The sequence below is a fragment of the Balaenoptera borealis genome (assembly GCF_965194805.1).
Source record: "Balaenoptera borealis genome assembly, chromosome: 1".
Lineage (NCBI taxonomy): Eukaryota > Metazoa > Chordata > Mammalia > Artiodactyla > Balaenopteridae > Balaenoptera > Balaenoptera borealis.
Genome location: NC_138860.1, coordinates 73,127,672 through 73,152,967, shown reverse-complemented (window position 1 = coordinate 73,152,967; position 25,296 = coordinate 73,127,672). Strand labels below are relative to the sequence as shown.

At 46.9% G+C, this 25,296-nt stretch overlaps 1 protein-coding gene and 1 long non-coding RNA gene across 2 annotated transcripts in view; one reads left to right on the top strand and one right to left on the bottom strand.

Annotated features, from left to right (window-relative positions):
• LMX1A (LIM homeobox transcription factor 1 alpha) overlaps positions 1 to 16,234 on the bottom strand; it is a 153,318-nt gene extending 137,084 nt beyond the window's left edge. Inside the window, exons 1-3 of the mRNA XM_082407819.1 lie at positions 16,137 to 16,234; positions 15,259 to 15,360; positions 12,828 to 13,010 (exon numbers count right to left, since the gene is read on the bottom strand). Coding sequence (XP_082263945.1) covers positions 12,828 to 13,010; positions 15,259 to 15,338 — 263 coding nt within the window. The 5' untranslated portion in view covers positions 15,339 to 15,360; positions 16,137 to 16,234. The remainder of the gene's footprint in view (positions 1 to 12,827; positions 13,011 to 15,258; positions 15,361 to 16,136) is intronic.
• The window catches only part of LOC309636003, a 702,830-nt gene that overhangs the window by 402,730 nt on the left and 274,804 nt on the right, over positions 1 to 25,296 (top strand). The gene's annotated exons all lie outside the window — the stretch shown is intronic.

Here is a 25,296-nt window from a genome sequence, read left to right as displayed (position 1 = left end):
AGAGGTCTGCATGGTAGAGGAGCAGAAACAGGAAGATGATAAGTAAGTTTTACACCAAGACAACTGGATCTGAAGAAGGACTCAAGCTTGAAGCCCCACTCTGCCGTCACCCCTGGGCCCATGAAGCAGGGTGACCTCGAGAAAGAAGCTACGTGGGAAGCTGCAGTAGCCACCTTACGAGAGATCCTGAGGAGAGATGGGAAGTGGACCCACCTTCTGCTGGCCTCTGTTCAGTGATAATCAGTTCTGGCTAATCCACAGAGAAATGCACAAGAGAACAGAGGGAAAGAATGGTTAGGAAAGACCAAAGCAGGAGTTCAACATGTACCCTAGATGTATCCCTGACCCTCCCCAAGCCTCTCCTCTATCACCTGGAGGCCCCTCTCTCTCCCAGCTCCTCAGCCCCCTCCCTTTCCTGGCAAAGCTCACCTTAGCCATCATATAGCCTCAAAACTACCCTATCCTAAAACATCTCCCCTTTATTCTACCTCTACCCCAGGTACTGTTTTCCCTCCCATCTTTCTTCCATTATCCATCTTCTCAAAAAAGTTGGCTATATCACTCCATTTCTTCTTTCTTTTATTGTAAAACCCATCAAAATGTTATCCTGATCCCTCCAAGCTTCTGACAAAGCTAATCTTGACAAGGTTACCCCCGACTCACTGCCAATTCCAAGAGCAACTAGGTGGCCCTACTTTTTAAAATTCCCCACCTCTGCCCTGTCCTCCAGAAGCCCACTCACCCTGGTGTTTTCTCCTGCATCCGTGCCATTTCATCACAGCCTCTCCCAGGGCTCCCCAAAGCTACACCCTTGGGCCTCTTCTCACTCTGTGTAGGATCCCCTTGGGCACTTCTCATATTTATATGATAACATATCCTAAAGCTTCTTGTCCAGGATAGATTCTAGATCTTCTTTTATAACTGCCTCCTGGACACTTCCACCTGAACGGTTCACATTCCCATTCACGCTCCAAGAGCCAATTAACATATCACCTCTTCCATGAAGCCTTTTCAACAACCCCAAGCAAGTCATTCATTGATGCGTTTATCCATTCAGCCAACATGTCTAATGCCTATTATTTGTCGAGAACCATGCAAGATGTTGGAGATACAGGAGTTAAAAAACAAAACCAAACAGAAAGAGAAAGGTCCCTGCCCTCACTGAGCTTATGATCTTGTGACACAGATAGTAAACCAACAAATAAATATGTACTTCAAATTATGATAAGCACTATAAAGATAATGAATAGCACATAGCAATAGGGAACCAAGGGATTTAGATAAGCTAGTACTCAGTCCCAGTGGCCATGCCTCTCTTAAAACAAGTTTACTCTTCTTTCAAGCCTCTGTTTAATTTATGTCTCTAAGCAATCTCTGCTAGATAGTTAATACATCAGTGCTTTGTTTTATTCATTTTTACATATCTGTCACATACAGGAATTTAATAAGTCTGATGATTAAAGGAATGCATGAGTAATTTAATTAATGAACCAACTGTTTATAAGATTCCATTTAGTTCTAAATTTGAGAAATGCACATACAACTAGGTAAAGTGCATTCCAACTGCTGGTGTATTACCTGAAATCTCTAGTTTCATTAAACATTAGTTTACAGAGATTAAATTCAAATGAACATTTCATCTCTCTAAAATTGACTGGACCTACCTTTAAGAGAACCAAGTGTCGGCAGTGGTGAGAGAAATACTGCAATACAGGAATACTTAATTTCCTCAAAACCCAAGATTCCATTATCCCTCTTTCGATACAGCCAGGCCAAGTAATAAACAAGAGGGAGTGAATAGTTTGGGAAATCAGCCTCACACGGGGGCACAGTGGGATCTTTCCTAGCTGAGGCTGAGGCTTGTTTGAAAATACAGCACAGTTCAGAAGAAAACTTGGAAAGGGGTTATCTGAGGAATGGATGGACAGCTGCTGGCTAGTCCCAATGGAAGTGTGCCTAGAAGGCTCCAGATCTGATAGTTAACAGTTCTGCTGCCAAATGTGCAGACAGGCTCCCAGAACAAAAGTCACCAATAGCAAACTCTGGGAGCTGGAGAGGAGGAAAACGGATGCCTGCCTCCCTTTGTGTCATTCTTCTGGTGTGGAAGAACAGCGATGCTGGCGGACAGTGGAGACCGATGCAGATGGGATGGAATAGGAGAGATGGGTAGGACAGCTTTGCGCTTACGGAGGAGTTTGATAAACAGGAGTGACGAGTGTACACTAGCAGCTTTCACACACACACACACACACACACACTCACTCACTCAGGCATTCCCCAAATCCAAAAAACTTCCTTTAAAACCACAGAATATATAAACAGCTGACCGTCGGAAGGCTGCCGGAAAGCTCAAGTATCTAGCAGGTGGGGACTTGTTTTCCAAGAGCTAGTTCAATAGGACAGACTGCGAATTGTGATCTCACTGGGGTGTGAACACCAGAATTCAAGGAGCAGATGGTGTGATTTAGTGGAAAGGCCATTGGACCAGGAGTCAGAGGCTTCGGATAGCATCCCAGCTTCTCTCTCAGCTACAAAATGCAAAGGAAAAAAAAAAACAAAAAAAAAACCACCTCTCCTTATCTAACTTTTTAAATTGTTGTAAGGTCCAATAAAGATAATATCTGTGAAGGCTCTTTGAAAATTCAAAAAGATACATTTTTTTTCAACACATCCTTTGATGGCATTTTCTATGAGCCAATCGTTGATCTGCATGCTTTAAAAATATTAACCCAAAATGACCCTATGAGGTTGGTTAGTACAATTTTTTTAATTCTAGTTTTATTGAGATATAATTAACATATAGCACTGCATAAGTTTAAGGTGTACAACATAATGACTTGACTTACACACGTCATGAAACTATTACCACAGTAAGTTTAATGCATATCCATAATTTCATATAGATACAAACTTTTTATAAATAGGAAAAAAATATTTTTCCTTGTGATGAGAATTCTTAGGATTTACTCTCTTAATAATGTTCATATATAACATACAGCAGTGTTAGTTATATTTATCATATTGTGCATTGCATCCCTAGTACTTATTTATGTTATAACTGGAAGTTTCTGAGGTTGGTACTATTCTCATCCCCATTTTAGAGAGAGGAAACAGGCACAGAGAAAGCATGACCTTCACCCAAGGTAACACAGCTAGCAAGCAGCAGAGCAAGGATTTGGTCCCAGACACTCTGGCTCCAGAGTTTATGCTCTTAACCACTAGACTGTGTTATTGTACACAGCTTCTAAGAGTATGTATTCTTTTACTCATATTAAAAAACCAACAATAATAATACCCAAGCCTGTACAGTTCTCCACATTTTACCAAAAGGCTTTTCAAGTTCATTACCTTATGTAATCCTCACAATAACTGTATGAGGTTGTTATTATTCTATTCCTTTGTATAGATGAGGAAATTGTGGCTTGGATATCTCTTGACAGTAGGACATGTGTTTCATGTTATTTTTCCAGTAATGCAGAGAGCTGTGGAGTGCCCAAACCATTCATATCCACCTGTCCAACCCCTTCCATCTATGGACGTGGACTTTTAAAATAGAAGAACCCAACCAATAACAGAACACAAAGAAAATAATCTGACTGAACACCCTTCCAGTTAAAAAGTATCTTTGGAAGAATATCACAGTACATCCCGATGTGAATTATTTCATAACATCCTCTCCATTTTGACAGCTAGCGGAGAGCAGGCTCTAACCTGCACACAGCATAATTTGAAAATTAAAAGGTCATAACATAGGTTCTGAGCATAAGACATGCAAGAAGGCAAGGCTGAGCTAAGATTCTGAAAATGGGGTTGGAAAACCCATGCTGTGGTTGAACTCAGGGCTTCCAGGTGCATAGAGCCCCAGGGGAAAGATAGTTGCAGAGACCAAGCAACACTCCGGCCAAAGACACGCAGGGAAGGGTCTCCTGGGATGTTCTTCCCCTTTGGATTTCCAATGTCTACTTCATGGTACCGCCCATGAGGCACTAGCATGGCATGGTTTATGTCTCTGAAGAGCTGAGCCCTTATCCCTGTGAAGATGGTAGCCGTCACTGCGCATGGTACTGGGGAATACGTGCACAACAGGAATCCCTGCTACAATGTGAGGAGGGGCAGGAGGAGAAGGGGTGAGGGGGAGCCAGCAGCAGGGGAGGAAACTCTCGATGGTTATGTTAAAAAGGATTTGTTCCACTGTCAAAACCAGAAAGCTCTCCCCAAGAGCCAGCTTTAAGGAAAGAAGCCTGAAATGACAGAGACCGGGGTGGGATGTATTGAGGAGGCCCTTTGGAAAAGAGGCTGCAATAAAAGAGAGAGCATCAGGCAAAACGCAGGTGTAGCTGTAAAAATCCACCTCTGGACGATGATAGCCAGCAATGCCTGGCAGCTGAACAGAAAGTGGGCTCTAGTGTTTCTGTTGGGTCCTAGTCAAAAGGGATCCCAAAGCCATGCTGACTCTCTAGGGCAAGGACAGTCCTTTAAATCTCGCCCATCACTGGTTCTTCCCAGCGACTGGGAGAGGGCTCAGTGACTACCAAACTCCTGAAAACTGTATGAGCCACACTTTGTCCACTCACCTGCCCACTCCCTTTTCTGGGTCCCACCCTGTCTGTCCCCAGTGACATCAACCTCTTCTCTACCCTGGAGCTGGGGGCCCCAGGCCAAGGCGGCATCAGCTTCCACTCAGGTTTAGGCTGTTGAGTACTCAAACAAAGACATATTTGGACCCTCCTACAGAGAGAGAGGGGACTGTTTATGGGCCCAGAGGGAGCTGGCCCTAATCTGCTGCACACCAAATGAGGACAACAATGTTAAGAATGAAAATATGGTTTGGGGGGATAGTCCCCAGGAGCCCAACATTTTGGTATTTAAAGGAACTTTAATGAGCTTAAGAGGCTAATCTGGAGTTCAGGAGGGGGTGTTTTGTTTTGTTTTGTTTTGAAAAATCCTTTTAAAAGTTCCCGAGGCTTGATAGGGAGGAGGCAAGAGAATTGTGAGTCAAGGAGTGGCTACCGTGTAACTGAAGGGGCCAGATGGAACTAGGAGAGAGGCCGCTCCAAAGATCCCTTCTCACTGCAGCAGCAGACACTGGTGCTCGAGAGATAAGGGATGGTTCTTCCCAGGTTGGAGAAGTGTGACACCCAAAGAAGCAGCAAAACAAGTTGAGAGTGAGTACACACTATCAGAGTGCTAGCCAGGCTTCTCACCAGACGACTCCTCGTCCGGGTTTACTGGTGACAACGTCAGACTCAGGCACTTCTCCGACCCACTGAAAAACATAACCCAGCATCCATGAAGGTGCCAGGCACACTCAGAAAGATGTTCAGGGGCCCCAGTTGGTCAACCAAAGAGTGTGGTCATGGGATCACGCAAACCTGAGCGTAATGTCCCTCACCAGGTATTGTAGCTGAGCCCTGCTCCACAACTGGGTGGACCATTATGTTGTGTATCTAAAAGACGAATTTGTTTCCTCCAAGTGAGAAAAATTAAAAGAGGACTAACAGTCCATAAACTTGGCATGGGGGAAAAATGAGGCAGTTGATGAGATGGTGTTAAGTAATATCATGTGCTTGCAAGAGTCACGTTAGTAGAATTCCACAGGACATAGGGGAGTGAGGGGGAGGCAGAATGGGATGGGGCTAGATGTGAAGTCAGATATGGCATGTGGCCCATTCCTAGCACTGCTGGATGTCAAAGATCTTTTTTTATATGAAGAGTTTAACTGGCCCATCAGACAAGGTAGTCCAATCCACAGTGGCCAGATACCTACCAGGGTTTGTCCATTATAGGGTAATGATGATAAAATACAAATCTATCAGGGTAGAAAGCCACTGGAGGCCTAGAGAGTCAGAAAAGCCAGACATATTTACTGTTATCCAAAAATAGGATCCCCCAACTGGAATCTTGAAAGGCTAGAAGAGACCAAACTCTTTCATGTGACTTCAGTTAAGGACTAGGAGAAGCACAGCCCATTTTGTATTTTTAGTTGTTATGACCTTATGGTGCAATAATGGGGATTCTGGCAAGGGTTCCATTAAATTCTAGTGAACCCGAGCATGGCAGCCAGGTGACAAGCTCTACAGATGATCTGGTTGCCTTGGGTCGCAACTGAAAAGTACAGCACGGAAGTAGGTTTTAAAAATCCTCTTTTAACTGCCCAGATGGGGCTATTTGCAATGGGACCAAGTCTACCAGAAGGTAGGAAACCAATGTTGGGCCACAGTTTTATTCCTCTGATAATGTCTTCACTAATACTTCACTGTTTCTGCTGCATTCCAATTGCATCTGCTGTCTAATGCCAAAAGAAACTTAATCCCTGTCCTAAGTCTCATTTTATTTATTTTCAGTAGTGTGAAAACAAACATGCAGCAAGATTATAGTGTTTACACCTCCTTTTTAGCTGATATAGCTCTAATCCTCCTGCTAATTAATGCCAGGGCCACAGCTATTTTATTAATTTCATCTTGGTTAAAAATATAGAGACAGATAATTGTGCTTGACTAAAATAACAATTTGACATTTGGAAGGTGTTTGCTTCATTTCAGCAAGACAGTTGGCTGGGTTTCATTTAATATACGACAAAGAGACACAAAGCTGCAGCTGACATTGGTCAATGATAACATAACCAATTCTAATTGTGATAAATTGACTAAACTGTCCCACATCGCACTAGTCAAGGAGACGAAGGAGAAAATGTAAATCGTGAGGCGTACCAAGTTTCTCTGTGGGTTCCAGAAAACAGGCACAAAGGAGAAAAGGGCCTCTTTTCTCCAGAACCTTTTCTACATTTTGTTCCTAAAATTACCAACTTCCCCAAACTGAATCTGAAAAGGCTGCTGATAACGTTGATCTACACATTGCTAAGAAACTTTCAGAAAAACATACAGGGCATTCATTCCTAGGGGGAAGCCTCAGGCATGCTGGAAACTGGACAGGACTCTCCCACATAGGACCCTTTCTGCTTCTGTGCAGGGTGGGGTGAGGGGTGGCACTGCCCACCCCATACAGCCCCCAATCCTCCATACCCCACCCTGCAAGTGGCTTACCAAGAACTCCCATCTGAAGATATGGGCATTTAAATTTCCATGTTAGAAAGGTATAAACAAAAAAATTGCAAAGCATTAAAGGAAAGCTAAGATTTCATAGTTAAGGCGGAAATTACTTTTAAACCTTTCTATGGTGGATGTGATTGCACTTTTTCCCCCATAGTTCATTTCCCAGTATTGTACAACTATATTTAACAATCAAATTAACGTGATTCAAGATGGGTTACTTCGATCTTGATATAAAGCAACAATGACATTTTGTATATCAATTTACTCTAAGAAGCTTTAATAAATTCCCGGCAATATAATGAGTATTTTAAATCCTTGTCTATTTTCTCACTTCCAAACAGTAGGACCCAAATAATTTCTTTGACCATAAAAATTAATTAGCTGATAATTTAATGAATGGAATTGTTCTCATTAGAGAAACAGTACCTACTCATTAATTCCAAAAAACCTTCCCAGAATTAAAAAACAACAATAAAGAGGGCTCTCTAAAATTAGTAACAGTATTTTAGGTCACACAAAAGTTATAAATAAGAAAAATGAAACTAAAAAGCAAGACAAACAATGAACCATCAGAAAAGCTCTTGTCACTGAAATCTGAACAGCAAAAGCAACTCCTTAGCCAGGTGGATGACAAAATCCCAGAACTCTACAATATGTAAAACTGGATAAATAACTTTTTTAATGTGCTCCATTTACGTTAAGGATCAAAAGAATCCCACAAGTCTACTCTGAAAGGCAATGTTCATATCTAATCCCCAGAATACTATTAATATCCACTCCTGCTCTCTAATTCTATTTCAACATTTTAAGTCTGAGATTCAGAAAGTCCTACACTACCAAACGTAAAATAGATAGCTAGTGGGAAGCAACCGCATAGCACAGGGAGATCAGCTCTGTGCTTTGCGACCACCTAGAGGGGTGGGATAGGGAGGGTGGGAGAGAGGGAGATGCAAGAGGGAAGAGATATGGGAACCTATGTATATGTATAACTGATTCACTTTGTTATAAAGCAGAAACTAACACACCATTGTAAAGCAATTATACTCCAATAAAGATGTTAAAAATAAATAAATAAATAAAGTCCTACCTACGGACCAATACATATAAAAAGAGAAAACACCGCTGAACAAGGAGTGTTTCCAATCACCCTCTAAATAAAAAAAGAGATAAGTCAGCCTGCACAAACACAGCCACAGCCCATGGACGGTGCTTATCCCAAGCTAAGCCCCCCTGCAATTTAACGCAGACATCAATTTATTACCTAGCTGTGTTTGATTTTTATATTTCTAAATTTTATTATGCCAGGAGTGAGGCCAACAAAAGATAGAGTAAAAATCTAACAACTGCCTCTGTAATTTCATCTGTGGGCTTCTTTTATGAGGAGCTGATGCCCAATTTTGATCTCCAAGTAATGTCACAGTAATAAAACCAAACTAACCCTCCTCCCTACACACACAGGCTACACTACCTTGATAAAATGCAGTATTACTTCATTACTGATCCTAAAAGAAATCATTACCTCAGCCATTTTCTCCTCGGGGCTGCCAATCAGCAGGTCGAAAGAAAAATACAGAGAAAGCTCTAAGTGAGGGATATGTACTTTGGTTCACTGGAGTCCCTTTCTTCAGAAAAACTGGTCTGCTCCAAAAGAAAGGGGAGAAAACATGGACTGGCCCTCTGAGAGAAGGTTTCCCAAGGCCTGCACTTTGCTGACATGTGGGGAGTTATGATGTTATAAGAGCAGCCCTGATGACAGCAGTACTATCCCACACTGCTCCTAGGATGTCCAGAACAATCTAAGGGGTAATGATAAACTTCATATGTGAGGGGAGAGGGCCCCGCCTGACACACAGAGCCGCCAGGCACATGAAAGAAACAATATAAACTTGATTTAAATGTGGGATCCCTTCCAGAAGGCTTAATTATCTATTGTATTACCACATTCCTGTTATTCAGCAGCCTCTTCTTTCTCCAACTTAAGTCCAACTACAGTATTTGTTTGGAACAAATTCAGGGAAAACTCCAAACTAACCAGATCCTAGAGGACTCAGTTAAATAGGGAACAACAGTTATGTAAGTAGAAGTTCCCCAGGCTGGAAAATACTTTGGTTGTCTGCTAACTTTCGGGAACGCTGAAGACAGCTGAGTCCAACGTTTAAACACCCACACCTATAGCATCCTGATGTTTTATGTGACATGATGCCCCTTCATCAATTCTGTGCATGTACCATCCCACCGAACTAGTTATTTTTCTTTGACGGCACGTCACGGACAATAAAGGTCACCTCCAGTTCTTAATTTCTGGACATTCATAAATCAGTTTTCTGCACTCCAGCCTTAAATGCTTATTTGTTTTGGATGCTGAGGAGATAAATTATTCCTAAGAGTGTCACAGTGTATGAGACAAATATTTAACAAAATACCCTGAAGTCTTCAAATGAATGGCTGTACGTCTAAGACGTCACTGTCAATTCAACTCTTTAAAATTAGACAAATATGGTGTTTGACATCAAGAAGGTGTAACAACTAGTTGACAGAGTAGAATTTTCACTTTTTAACTGGCTGCCTGACACCATGAATAGGCAGCTAATAATTCAGATGCAACAGTGCTCAATGGCCAGAAATGCACATATAAATGGCTAACATAAATAGGATAAGCCCACTTTGTTAATATTATGTTTATGAACTTCACTGAAGACTGTACATTAGCTACATGTTCTTTTATTTTGATGTGTAAGAATAGCATTTGAACTCCATGAATTTTGGAGACAAGGGCACTGCCTGAATATTCATTTTCGATGAACTGTTCCATAATTTACCACCACCATTGTCCTATCACTTTAACTTCCATCTTAATTTCCTTTCCACTTGCCTTGGCTGGGCCTCAAATTTTTAAAAAGATCCAAAGAAAAAAAGCAAAAATTATTTTTACAAATGTATTTGTTAAAGAGGAAATGTGCTCTCTGTGACTGTTTCATGACTATTATCTAAAATTGAATTGCATCCTCCTGGAGGATAAATTTCTGGTCATTCCAGACAGCTTCTATTCAATACTTAGTCCTGCAGTCTCAGTAGAGGTTTTCAAGAAATACTCAACAGTTAGGATAATATAGATGGAAAAAGTGCTAGGCTATAATATAAGCCTCCTGAAGGCAGGCTCCGAGACTTTTTCTCAGTATCCTCCTATCCCCTAGCCTAGTGCCTTGCCTGTAGAAGCTCAAAGAGCTTGTTGAATAAAGGAATTTGTCTTGAGCCTAATTTTAAAACAAACAAACAAACCACCCTTTCTTCTGTTATAGCAACTACCACGCAGATGAATGCCATTAAGATTATTAAATATTTTATAGCCCTGCTTGGTTAAAGAAGAACGGGATTGGGATGGGGAACAGAGGAGAGAAAAACGGAATAAAATTAATCTGAAAAAACAGTGGAGGCTCTGGGCACAGACAAGTGCTGATAGTGAACTAAAGAGACAAGCAACTCCATTTTGGCCATCTGTGCTTCCAAAATATATGTTAAAATCAAAATTAAAAACCCTCACTGTAGCATCAACACCTCTCCAAACAATGTAGCTCACACTACTCTGTAAAATCTTCTTGGTTCTGGCCAACAGCTGGCAAGTTGATCCCTGCAATTTTCCCTTTGCAGAAATAGCTTTGTGCGGGGAGAACTGACCCTAGTGGGCTAATAAGCCCAAACCGCTCCAAACCTGGGAGGCTGAAATGGAGGGGACATTGTTGTGTTAAGTACTTTACAACAACTGTTTCTTCTCCTCTTGACACAGCCTGACTTCCTTAAAGAAGATTTGACTGGCCAGACAGCTGTGTTGACCCTTAAGCCTTCTTTGATTCGTGATTTTTTTTTTTCACAAACAATAGAAATTCACCACCCAAATCCTTTCCTAAGCTCCCATACTTTTGAATTTGCTAGTGTTGTGCCTGAAGGATGTGGACATTTCGGTAATCTATAAGCACAAAGATAAAGATTGGGACTACACAATCCCAAAACCTTCAGATGAAAAGCAACAGGGGGAAAAAAAAAAAATAGAAAAAAAAAGAGCAATCAACCAGAAGCTTTATCCAAAGGTGGTACTTGAAGTTGTGTGCACAAAATCTGCTTAATTACCTAAAAACAGCACTTTTCGCTCAGACACTAGAGTACTAAACAATCAAGAACAGATATAACCACATCTTCTTTTTTAAAAAATTGAAACCGTAATCACCACTTTGGGTAACGGTGATGCATTTTCACTTCTTTATATATTTCTGTATTGCCCAACTCATCCAAAATCAAACACCTATTTTTTTGTGTGCTGAGAAATGTAAAATTATCTTTTCAAAACAAAACGAAATGCCCAGTACTCTATCCACATGGGGGTAAAATTCAAGCTTGCTATGGCAAAGGCGCGTAAGCAGCAGAAAGAATTTTTTTGCGTGTGGTCACTGCATCTGATTGCTTTGTCAGTCTGTAGGAAACCTCAGAGCCCAGGCAAATCAGAAAAGAAGATATTTCTGTTCTCTCTCAGAGCTTTTTGTTACATTGAGACTTCTCCTGGACACCTCCTTTCATGGTGTGTTTTTAATAACATGATAGGAACTGCTTTTCAGGAACACTAACCCTCCCTTGATTATCCTCATATAGTGCTGTCCCTTTCATTCACCAGTGACAAATGCAGAATTTTCCTGCCCGTGCCCCGAGGGCACTCCGTCACTTATCCAGTCCTCGGGTACAAAAACAGAGGCCCCTGTTTCAACCACGTTTCTTTGCTTCAATACCCCGCACAGCTCGGGGAAGTCAGTGTCCCTGTTATTGAGCTATTTTGACCAGGAAAGGCAGTCCCCCCCCAACCCCCCCAAGCCTACCCCCGCTTAGGTCTACTAAGCAACTCAGGGCCTGCCTGGCCAGAACCAGGAAATCCTTCAAACTGCCACTCCCCAGCCTCATCCAGGCTTTAGACATTATGGAGATCTAGAATCGAAATAACCCACTTTCTTAAATACCTGTCTCCTAGTTCTCCTCAAAACATACCAGAACGTTCGCGTCGACGGGAGGGAACTGAACCTGCGGCGTGGCAGAAACGCATACCCAGATGGGAATTAGGGAGGAGGTGGAGGATGGAGGGCCTGGCCTAACTGCTCCCATGGCCCGAGGGTTTTGCAGACAACGGGAAGGGACTGGGGAGAGTACAGTGAGAGAAAAAGCAAAAGGGGTGTGCGCTGCCGCGGAGCTCAGAGGGGCAGCAGCGGTGCTTCCGAGCCCAATCTGTCAGGGACCCCAGTGGACAAAGCCAAGCCGGGTAGGAGCACAGGGGACCCAAGCTATGGAATCAAGACCACCTCAGCTCTGCGCATAAGCGCGTGGGTGGCGCAGACAGGTGGGTAAGGTAGAGGGGGAGCCGGCGAGCAGAGGTGGGCCCCTGGCCGCCCCCAAGGGCAACCCCGTGAAGCAGGGAGGGGAGAAATAAGGTTGATGGGGTGGGAGCACCCACAAAGGAGTGTCCTCGGGGAATGGCCAGGTCGGGAAAACTGGGCTAGCAGACCACAGCGGGAGCCATCCCTTGCGCTTCTGCGGGGCCTGGGCCGTGGTTGCGTGCACCGGCGCAGTCCTCTGCCGCCCTGGGGAGCGTAGAGGGTGCGGGTGAATGGGCACCTGCGCATCTGGGCACTCGGGTGCATCTTGCTCCTTCCAGAAGCATATGAGGGGGTAAAGAAGGACAAAGTCTCCCTCGCCCGCTGATCCAGTGTGTGGGACGCGCTCCGAGGCGCGGGCACTTACTTCTCGTAGTCATACTTGCAGTAGAGCTTCTTGTCCCGGTAGAAGCAGGTGGTCTCCAGGGGCTCTTTGCAGGAGGTACACTGCACGCACTGCTCATGCCAGAAGCTGTCGTTGAGCCGCAGCAGAAACCTGTCCGAGATGACCCGTTGACAGCCCTCGCAGACAGACTTGGGGCTCACCGCTCTGCCTACAGCAGCAACAGACGTCCGCCCGTGAGCCGAGCCGGCCCAGCATCCTGGCCAAACCCGGCCCGGACCAGCTACGGATCAGTCCACACCCACCGATTTACCCCCGCGTCCTCCCACCCTGGGAAGCCCCCTGCTAAACATCCAAGCTGAGATTTGGAGAGCAGAGCAAAATCAAACCAAATGGCATTTCTAATAAACAGGGACTATGTGGAAAGGTTTCAGTTCTACCAGGGGAGGGGGTAGAAATCAATAAGTGGCCTTTAATTATCAAACCTACCCTGGTATGCGCGCAAACGTGCGCACATCCTGTAAAATCGGCCTGCAAATAAATGTGTGCTCCCAAGTTTATCACGTAATCACTAAATCACTCACTATGCTCGTCTCTATTGTCTATTATTAAAACTGTGAGTGTGTAAAAAGAATTTTCTACTTTGTTGTTTGGTTTTGTCTTTTGCTAAAACGCAATTCTGTTCTATTTTTTTAAGGAAAACTTTACATTTTCTTTGCTTCCTAAAAAGTCCCGTGCGTGCAGAAAAATACTGTTCTCGCCCTAGGCAAACTAAGTATTGTTCAAACCAATGAACCCCAAGCTGCTGGCTGGAGCGCAAATTACAGATGGGTTTTTTTCATAATTAAGAAGCATCAAAATGGAGGGAAGGAAAAAAAAAAATGGAAAGAAGCAGGACTCGGAGACGCCGCGGAGTGTCCGACCAGGATTCCGGGAATCAGGCGAGCTCAGCAGCCACGCGTGAGGGCGAAACCGCACCCAAACCGACTCAGCGCGAAAGGGACTCCTCTCCGTCCCAACCCTTGCACTTCTGTCAGTTTTGTCCCTTTAGTTTGCGGGTGCGGGGGGGCGGCTTTTTTTGTTTTTTTTTGAGGGTGGTGGGATACTCAGCCACCTTTGTCGCTTTGCCGGCACGTTTCACAGCTATTTAAAGAAGGCCTAGTCCCCCGGGTAACCATACCTTTGCGCGTGGTGTCCCAAAGGGCCTGACCCTTCCCAGTTCCCCTGCTACTCGGTCGCCTTCCCCTTAGGAGACGCAGCCACCGGCTCAGGAGCGGGGCCGGTCACCTTGGGGCTCAGGCAGGGAGGACTAGAAGTAGCGAGATCTTTAAAATGTTCCCTATTCTTTCTGCCCTTTCTCGGCGGCTAGGGCCACGACCCGGGCGCAGGGAGCGGACGTGGGCCGGGCAGGGAGTACCGGGCGAGCCGCGACGCCCGCTGAACGCAAGAAGTTCGAGCGTGCCCTGCGCCAGGTCTGGGCCAGCTCTGACGCCCTGGATCTTCCGAGACTGTATGGAGTCGGTAAGTTTCCGAAAGGGCGGTTGAAAAGGGGGAACGCGGTGCACGCGATTTCGTTTCATCTGGGGAGCTGGGGGGGATTCCTCCCTCAGTCTGGTTTCGCTAGCCGAACAGGCTCATGTTCCGCCTCCGCCCCGCTCTAGCGGTTCCGAGTCAGGGAAAGAGGCAAGAGGTTTAACTGACAAAACGAAAACCCCTCCCGCTAAAAAAAAAAAATTAAAACACCCATTCACCAAACTTGAAAAGCATCGAGGGCGGGGTGCGGGGTGGAGGGTGGGAATCCCTGGCCTCAGCTCGGTTAGACCCGCGTGTGGGTCGAGGCCCTGGGCTCGCCGCTCCTCCGTGGTCGCTGCGAAGAGATTGGGGAGACCCGGGAGGGAGGGCGACACGCCGGACCCGAGATCCGGCTCCAGTTAATTAAAGCCGAGGCAAGGGCCCTGCCGCGCGGGCTAATCCCCGCGCTGCGCTGCCCACCGGCCCGGAAAAGCCTCTCCGCGGTGCTTGAGGCTGAGATTGGGGCTGGAGTTGGTTGGAGGCGAGAAGCCGCCTCGAACTTGGGTGCTCCGTGACTGGGGTTTGTGTGCTCGTCCCTAAGCCTCGGAGAAGACGGCGGCATTTATGAGACGTCGATCAGCTCTGTGATTAAAAATCCAGTCCTGGGTATTTTTAATCATTTGCCACTCAAACGCCTGCAAGCAATCTCGCCCGCCCCTCGCGGCTCTGGGGAGTTCGGTGCCCGATGCGTGAGGCCTGGGGTGGCTTGTCGGTTAAGGGTAGGAAGGACTCACAGAGACTGACGGCTAGACAGGGAGTGGGCTCAACTAAGTGCATGAAGCGGGCCGCTAGCTCCCCTATTGCCGACCGGCTCCAAGGAAGCTGGGCTCCAGAGCTGGGGCCTGGCGGAAAGACGGTGCGCCCAGGCGCATGGCCTGAATACTCACCCAGCAGCGAGGAGAAGGAGGCCGACGTCTCAATGGCGCTTTGGAAGTTCTCCTCCATCTTCAGGCCGTCCAGCATGTTCGGGCCGGGCCGGGAGGACCTGTAGAGGAGAGGAGACGACGCTTTAGGCGTCTGTGCCCTCTGGGACGCGGCGCCCGAAGCCGCCGCACTCTTGGGAAAAGACGGAGGGAGTGTCCAGGGTGACCAGAATGAGCTGGGAGGGTAGAGTCCAGCCAAGAGAAATGTGGGGTGGGAGGAGAGAAACGAGTCACAGCGAACTGCTCTGACTGATCTGATTTCACTCGAAGTCAACGCGTTAAGTACTTAGGCCTCCGCCCCCCCAACTGCGTTTCTCCTTCCCCTGCCCCCCAACCCCCTCCACCCGGTCCCCAGCCCAGGTTTCCCATCCCGAGTCCGACTCCGCCCCAACCTATACTAGTGGGGGCCCGAGGGACGCCTCTGCAGGAACCCAACTACTGGGGTAAGATGGAGATTAAAAAGAGTGGGTGTTTTCCCTCGCGGGGCCCGGCCCAGGCACGCGGAACTACGAGGTCTATAGCCCGTGCCCAGACCGGCCGCGTTGCGTCCCTCACCTGCCCCGGCCGAGAAGGGGCAGAGTAAGCGACCCGGAGAGCGTCCCGCCAGCTCCCGGACTCAGGGCACTGGGATCTGCTGGGGGCGCGCAGGAGCGGGCGTACTGGGCGCGCGGGGAGGTCCTCCCGCCGGTCGGCCGGTGCCGGGAATGTCTGCAGGAGCAAAGAAGTCGCCTCGGGGAGGAGCCGCGGCTGGCCCTGCTCACTCTTGGATGCATTTCAAATCAACTTTCAGAAACACGCCCGCCCGAGCTGGAGCCTAGGAACAGGCAGCCTTCCTTACCTGATGGGTGAGCTCGCTCCCGGTGGCAGGAGCCGAATGAAGTTGCCGAGCGCCGCGGGAAGCTTCGGCCGGGGGAGGCGTAGGCCCTCGAGGCTGCAGCCAGAGCGGCCGCCCCCGGCTCCGGCGCGCCCGGGAGGGAGCCGGAGCGAGCGCCGGCCCCTGGCTCCGCTCCTCGGCGCGCCCGGGCCGGGCCGGGACGTGGCCGCGGGCGGCCGGCCTTCTCGGGACGTCCTGCACGCCCGCGTCGCTCCTCGGGAGGAGGGGAGGGCCCGATGCTTCTCCCAGGCTAGAGGGAAGGCGGAGGCCCACGGTCCTGGGTGCGAGTCGGGCCCTGCTTGGCTGGGGCGGATCCGGTCGCTTCTGACAGGGGCCGCGGCGCTGCGTGCGCGGCGGAGGGAAGGGGGTGGGGTGCGCAGGGAGGGGGCTGGGAGCGCGTCCCGTGGAGGGCCCGTGGTGCTCGCTTCCCAGCCTGGCTGAGCAGCCCAACCTCGCGGCCACCGCCGGGTGCGCCCCTCGGCCGCTGCAACCTCCCGGGCACGCAAAGTTTCCTCCCTTCCACGTGTAACCGCTACCTCCGGGAGCGCTGACCCCAATGCCGCCCGCGGCCCCGAGCCCCCGCTGCGCCTTCGCAGAGATCTCCACGCCACCTGGACCGCGGCGCCGGCACGCTGGTTCCCTGGCCGCTCTCCAACCACTGCGAGTGGTAAAAGCACCGCAAACCTCACCCGGGCCGCCGGAAAGGCCAAGAAGCTATTTGCCGCGCGTGGCTGCGGGACCCTGCAGCTCCGAACTACTCAAACCCCTTCTTGGTCACCCAGGGCTCCCACGAGTTCCCAACTTCCGTTGGCCTCAAAACCCCGTTCACCGTTTCAGTTCGAAAGCCGTTCACAGATGCAGATGCCGAGGATCCAAGGCCAGAGCTCGAATCAGGCTCCTGGTAGCGACTAGGTGGGATCTGACCCCCAGGAGATGAGCTCGGAATAACACTGCGCTGGAAGTCAGCTAAGGGGACATTCTAAGGGGAGCAAAGTATCTGGGGGGAAATGTTAACTCACTACACCTCCTAACCCTAGCCTCCAGTGATAGAACATTAGCCCCTGCAGGAGCACAAACTGGGTCTCCTGTGTATCTCAGGAGGTTACCACTGTCCTGGGCTTCAAGTGGAGGCTCAATTAAAAAAAAATCATGACACTGGCTAACATTTATGGAACATTTATTTTGTTCCAGGCTTGGTTACACAGTTAACTCATTTAATCTTTACAGCAACCCTGTGAGGTGGAGACATTATCCCAATATTACAGGTGAGGCAAACAGAGCACAGAGGGTACCTGAATACTACGGGAAGTTTCAGTTCTCTGGGGTTCTCTGGGGGCCCCTCAGTTCCTGAACCGAACAGAAGTGAATTGGAATTCCCACGTACTTTGGCAGGGTGAACCTGAGCAGAGGACATGACACAGAGCAAGCGTTTTCTATTACCTGCTCCAAGGACAGGACCATTTCCTTATTTTAAAAGAAAAAGTACCGGCAGCACTTGCTGCAATGTGCTTAGGGGCAGTGACCCCATTTTCAGTACTTTATGCCAGCAAGCACAAGCCAAACACTGAATATCACTTCAGAGAAACAAGGGAAAAGGGCAAAGAGTTTAATACTTTACATTTGAACGCTGCTTTATACTGTTCAGGGTACTTTCACATACATGATTTTGCTTGATCTTTACAATAAACCCGTGAGGTAGGCAGAACAAATAGTTTTATCCATTGTTTCAGATGATTTTGGGGGGCTTAGCAGGGCTGGGAGATTTCTCTGATGTTGACCAGATGGCTAGTGGCATGTCCCCTGACACCTGTCCTTTGTCCTTTCTGCCACCCCAGATAGAGCAGGGTGTGAAGAAAATGTATATGAATGACAAGTATTCTTAGGAGAATACATAAAATAGAAGTTAGGCAAGAAAAAAAGAGTTAGGCAAATACAATCATAAAGAATATTTTTAAATGTCCAGCAGAGTTTTGGTTTCACTGAAGGTCTTGAATTTATGAAATATGTTAACTAGTAGTGAGAATGTTTCTTTCAGAGAATATCCTGAAAGTGGGTAGATTCTCACTGGATCTGGGACCCAACTTTTTTCCAGTGGTCCTTGCATCTGGAAGGCAGCCTGATTAGTGTAGATTACACAAGGGTTTGGTAGGAATGTCTTTCCCCAGCTGGCCCTTGGGCACCTCCAGGACAGAGTTGTATCTCATTATACATTATAAGTCGTAGGGTCCTCGGTGCAGAGCTAGGCACATATATGTGATCAACAAGTACCCTTTACTTAACTGATGGATGAGGGATGCACTCACTGTCTGGGGGGGAGGGGGGAAGCGCTGCAGTAAAGGTGAAAACACAGTGTGTCAGGAATCAAAGGACCTCAGTTTCATTCCCATCTCTGCCACTGGGTCAGTCAGGCCATCAGTTCACCTCTCTGGGCAGCAATACTTCCTCTCTGAAATGATGGGGCTATACTAATATGGTCTGTAAGGCCCCCCACTGTCTGAAGTTTGTAGAATCAGACTTCCTCTGGACAATGGGATAGCCAGTAGAACCAGTGGATCTTTATGTGCTTTGCAGAATTTGTCTAGGTGTGGACTACCTGATGTGTCCAAGTGATGTGTCTAAACCAATATAGATACACCTTGTTTATTCGGAGTTTTATCTTCTATGATTTATTTTACCCCTACCAATGAATTAGGGATCATGAATCCCACTCCTACCCCTTATTGTTTCACTTTGGCCCTTAGTCAACCCAGTGACATGAATGAGTGAACAGGCATATTTCCATCTGTGAACAATCCTCCTGATCATGCCTCATGGTTTTCCATTTTTAACTCAAACACCATTATTTTACCTTTTTAATGAAAAAAAGTTACCACAGAGCCACCGTCCAGAAGCTCTTTATGAAAAATAAGCCGTGTTCTCCCTTTTATCAGAAAGAAGTATTTTTTTCACTTTCAGAATTGGAAGTGACCTTAAAGCTCATCTGGTACAACTATTTTATTTATATGGTCAAGTTCATTCCCCTAGAATTGCCACCTCAGGTCCATTGATTGCTCAGGGCTGGGCACTCACAATGTCAAATCCTAGTTCCAAGATCTGTCAGATGTGGGCAGAGCGGCCTCCTCCATCCTGTTCACTTTTCTCTGAACCCGCTCCAGTTTTTCTCTATCTCTCATAAATTATGGCAGCCAGACCTGTTGCAACTTTCCAGTGATCCTATGTTCAGGGCCTCCTCTCCTTTCTCTGGCCATAAAACATTCATTAGCATGGTCTGATTTTATGTTAGCATTTTTGGTGGCTGGCCGCTATTGACTCACATTGTACATGTTATTAACAAAACCTGCTCAGTCCTTTTTCACACGGGCTGCTGGTAGGCCACATCTTCCCCAGATTGCAATTATACAGTTGGTGTTTGGCCTCAAGTGTGGAAACTTCCATTTATCCCTGGTAAGAGATAGACAGCCATTCCAAACGTCAGGAGTCTTGCAACTTCAAGCAGATTCCAAGAGATCCAGGGACTGTGTCTTAAGCCCAGAACTCCGCTTTAAGGAGAAAATGTAGAGTCCTTGTCAGGCTGGTCCAGAAATTGCCGTCATGGGAGGACAGGCAAGGGCAACGAATGAGGAGTAACCATGGGGCCCCAAGAGGGTGTGCCGGAACCTCGTAACCGGGGGTGGGGGGTTACTTCTTCAAGTGGGAGGCGCCCTGATCCCGTTCAAGTTCTCTCCCCTCATCTGTCTCCAGTCAAGTAGCGATCTGTGGAAGATGAGGGCGAGACATGTAGACCAGCCGTGGAGCTACCCCTTTTCTATGGCAGAAAACGGAGAGGCGACACCATCAGACTCGTGAATCTTTGTGGCTGAGATCTGGGGAAAGGGGTGGGAAGACCGATGCTTGGTGGGAGGGAGACAGAAAGTGAGGGAGAAGGACGTCCTGCTACAGAGTGGAGATGACAGGAACATGTTTTTTTACTTTCCTTTTCTTGCTCTCATTTCTGTGTTTTATTAAGGGAAACACAAAGGGAAAATTGTGTTATTTGTTAAAAAATGTCAAAGTGCATTTCAAGCGAGAGGAAAAAAAGCAGACACATTACTGCCTAGACAGAGAAGGCAGTACGCTAACGGGGGCGGCTAAAGACTCGTGTGGCGGGGAACACACTGGGAATACAAACTCTCCTGACCTCTGGATTCTTTTCCCGGGAACCTCCTGGCCCTGCGTTGACATTCAGATCTCTCGAAGGAACTGGAGGACAAGGTGCCTTGGGGATTTCTGGGGTGAAAGGGGGTATCCCAAACCAGCTGCTTGAAAAGGAGGGAAATCAGGGGATGCCTAAGCCAGATTCTCCCACCAACATGACAAGGACAGCCCGAGGCACAGAGGAGACTCATCCCGGCTAACAAAGGCACCATTTAAAGCACCGCATTCTTGGATCTTGTAGTCGAATCATCTATGTGCCCACTTCATCCGCCTTTGGGACTGTGAGGTCCTTTGGGAAAGGAACCATGTCGGATTCATCTGTGATTCTCCTGTGCCCAGCACGATGCTTTACATACCAAAGAGACCCAATGAATATGTGTTGACTCCGTGGAGAATGCCCTAAAGTTTTAGTCTACTCCATGGCATAACTGGGTGTACTGGAATGAACGTGCCTGGGCTTTGGGAACAGAGAGGTCTGAGTTCAAATCCCCGCTGGGACATTTGTAAACGGTTTAATCTTAAATCACCCAACCTCTCCATTTTCCAGTTTCCTTACCTGTACAAGGAAAGGAATAAAATATTCCTCAAGAGTTAATAGAGAAGATGGATGTGAAACATCTAACTATCTGTCTGGTTAACCTGAAGTTCAGATATCCTCTCTGTCTCTCTTTAACCTCCCCATGAATGAGCAGATATAGTTTCTCAAGGAAAATTATCTTGGCTTTGCCCTGTTCTCATGAGCGAACAGAAGCCATGCCAGCATTTAGACAGAGCCCATGTGTCTAATGACAGCAGTTGTCACTGGGTAATTGAGGCATTTCTGTGCCTGGGGTAGGCTGTGCCCTCTGGTTGGGAGGATGCAAGGGTGGTTACAGGATGAGTCCTGAGGTCACACAGACCTGAGACTGAGCCTTGACTCTGCCACTTAGGATGACCTTGGGCAAAGTTTCTTCATCTCTCCAAGCCTCAGTTTCCCCATTTAATAAACTGATAAAATAATTGAGTTGTTTCTCTGTGTGTTAAATGAAAACTACATACAACCTAAGTAATAGGCACGTAGTAAGAGTTCAATGAATTTCAGGTGCCATCATCATCACCATCATCAGACATTAAGCATCTTTAGGACTGTGTTTTATTTACATCTGTGGCCCTAGTACCTAGCACTTAGGCAGTGGTATCCAAAGAATATGACTGGAATTAAACTGAACTGAATATTGAATTGAATTGAAGACAGTCTTTGGCATTGAGTGAAGTTCAGGTGCTGTCTGGCTCTCAGTTCCACCTACAGCCTGAGAAGGGATTTCTTTTGGAACAATCCCACGTGCTCCTAACAAGCCCCCAGACTGCAGGCTTCCTGCATAAGCCTCTCACTCCTGGGCTCTGACAAGCCCCCTCTTGACATCTACATGTGATACTTCACACTAGGTACCAGGAACTTGGATGTAATGGGGGACGGGTTACAAGGAGTAAACTCCCCAGGCACCTAAATAGAGAAGGATCCGTGAAGAGACAGGTCTCTTAACATCCTGTGTCTGGTTCCCCTGCCCACCTCACCTCAGTTGTGTGCAGTGAATGGTGAACGTGCATGTGGATTGGGAGGAGAGCCCTGGATTCAAGGCCCAGGGGAACAGTTGGGGGGGGCCTGGCTAAAGCCTTTTGCAGCACTGGGGTGTCCAGTGCTAGGGTACAACAGCTCTGAACAAGCCCCCCAGGCAGGCAATGCCCAGAGGCAGCTCTGCAATAAGCAGATGCAGAGACCACCTCCACCAACCCAGTAGTAAGACCCCAGTTACTTACAGGTATTTTCAGGAAGGAAGGGACCCCACCTGCATCTTCACCCATCAAGGATATGAAACCAGAGTGGCTGCTGCCGGAACACTGAGGACACCCCTTACCCCTTAGCCTACACACCCTCTCATTTCTTCTGATGAATATGCCCTGTTTATTCAACTGTTAATTTATTTACATAATATATCCCATGTGGTTTCCAAAAAAGATTTGAGGTTGCATATGAATACTATCAATATTGAAATGGATTTTATAAAAATTAAAATTATATACTGGGAACAGAAAAGCAAATCACCCCCCAAATAATAACCCGGGGCTAATCTTTTGATCGTGATAGAATGTTAAATGTCACTCTGAGTTTACAAGGCGAAACAGAGAAAAGTAAAGCCCTACAAAATTGCTCTGATCACATCTAACTGTGTATCAATTATATTTATATGTCTAGTTGGCTTTAGGAGAAAGTCTATAATAAAAGAACAAAACTATATAGCTCATGGCAATAGAGATCAAATCTGTGACCTCATTAACAGTGCTGGAACATTTTTACCTTTATATACTGATTGTATCTCTCTTTTTCCAAAAAGAATTTAACATAAAACTGAAGTTGTATACAACAAACAAATAAAATAGAACTACAAGACTGGGAATAGAGAAAATGGATAATGCAGATATGCTGAATATGTGTTAATGGTCACATCTTGCCGGCAGGAGCTATGTCTATGTCTTGCTCACCTAGTTTGATCTAACATTGTTCTGAGTACATTCTTGGCACCTGTTATGTGTGACTGTCTGAATGAGCAAATGAATACTGAGAGTCAAATTTGCCTTTGAGCTTCCTGGTAGCTAGAGCAAAAAGGGAAACAGCTACTCTACAGATATTTTTGCACCAGTATTAGAGTTGTGATTGTGGGTTTGTTTGTAACCTTCATCCTCATAGCTCTAGATCCCTGTGCCCAAGTGGGTAAACAGTGAAACTTTCCACCCCAATCTTCAGCACAGTTTCTTGCACAAAATGAATATTTCTTGCATGAATACATTAACAAGACCATTAAAAAAGAAAGATTCTTTGATGCATCTAAAATATAGTCATTTCCACCTTTCTTATCGCGTAAATAATTTATCTACAATCCTTTTTGAACCTTAAAGAGTAGAGGGGAAATTTGTCAGGAGGTTATTGAAAATGAAGGCATTCCAGGCAGATGGCAGGGCTTGAGTGAAAGCACAAAGGTCAAAAAGCCAAGGTGAGTTGTAAGATCTCTGTGAACACAGGGAAGTGAGGCAAGCCAGGAGGGCTGAATACCGGACCTTAGAATTTCTTACTCTGTAGGTAATAGAAAGCCTTTGAAAGTTTGGGACTGGCAGAGCAAAATACTTAGTCATATGTTCTAAGATGACTAAATCTGGTAGCAGTGTGGCTGATAATTCAAAGGAAGAAGAAGAGGGAGGTAGACAGATAAACTTTACTACTCTAGTATAAGTAAGAAATTCAGGGCCTGGACCAGGGCAGGGGCAGCAGACATGAAATCAAGGGGGATGAATGTAAAAGACATCTCAGAAGCCAAGTCAGAAAAGCTCAGTGTCTGTTTAATTGTGAGGTGAGGAGGAAGGAAGGAGAAAAGGAATCGAAGAAGCTTGGGGTAATGGTGAGACAGAAGTGGGAAATGCAGGAGGAAAAGCAGCTGGATGGGGTGCAATAAGAAGTTTGGTGACTTTTCAAAATGTTTTCACATTCATTATCTCATTGATTTCATATGTAAGTGGAGTAAGACCCACCCTAAACGTCAGCCTGAAAAATAACGCTGCCCCTGTTTGGAGCTGCCAAGTTTCAAGGACAAACCTTGGCCTCGGATCTTTGCTGCGACAGCAGGGCACCCACCTGCAGGTCCCGTACACATTCCAGGCAGCCCAGTGTCCTCACCAGGACTAAGCCACCCCGTCCTGGTTCTGGGCCAGCAGCAGCTCAAAGCCAGGTAGTGCAAACACCCCGGGCTGCCATGCTTGCCAGGAACGCGGATGGGTGTGCCCCAGAGTTCAGCCAGAGTCTCCCAGAACATCTGGGCAGGGTGGGGAGGGCGGAGCACAGCCATCAGCGTTTGGAGTTTCTTCAGCGTCTCATCTTTCTTCCCACTGGGTAGCAGGCTTCGGTTTCATCACTGACTCACTCCCAGGCACAGGAAAGTGGCTTCACCCCGGGGCTGCATCTTCTCCCCGGAGCCCCAGGGCAGATAGTATTTCTCACGCCCTGAGAAGGTAGGGCGTTAACAAGAGGGTTCTGCGTGCACCTGGCAGAGCCTCAGCTGACAGGGTTGGCAATCACATAAACAGAAGAAACACTGACCTAGTCATGAAAAGTCAGCCCTGGAAGGAAGGGTCCCCGGGCTCAGCGAGTCCCACCTCCCGCCTCAAAGATGAGGGCACCTCCGGGCTGCGGCTGCTGCCCAAACGCCGTCATCACTGGTGTTCAGACATACACGTGGAGCCCTCTGATGCATACCCCATCCCAAGAAAAGTCTCAATTTTTTTCTTCTCTGGCCCCAGTCAACTTTTCTAGCATCATCTCTCCCTCTCCCCTGCTCGCTTCTCTCCTGTCCCACTCGACTCCATGCACTAACTCTCTGCTCCCACCAGAGCCTCAGAAAGACATTGCCCAGACATCACCCCAGCACATCCCTGTGCTTGGATGCAGGCTGTGTCCTCAGCCAGGAGCACCTCCGCCCAGCTTTCTTCTCTGGCCTGTTGAATAGCTACTTCTGATGCTCTCCGACAGATAATTAGCACTTCCTCTGGGTCCCTTCACAGGCTGTTTCGCATTTATCATATGACATGACCAGTTTTCCTTTAGATGCCTGCCTCCTTCACTGGAAACACACACATCTGTGTCCTATGGAGCTCTGTGTCCTCAGAGCCTGGCAGAGTCAGGCCCTGCTGACAGGTGGGGAGGAAGAATGGAAAAGGCAGATGCTGATGGGGTTCAAAAATCAGGGAATAAAAACAGATGCAGGGAGGCTGCCCTTCCACCCCCTTCCCACAGTTCTCCCCAACATCTATCAGATATTCAGTTTTTCTGTATCCTTCCAGAGTTGCTTTACGTAAGTACGTCAAAGAAAACACAAATACAGATCCTTAACTCCGCCCTTTGTTA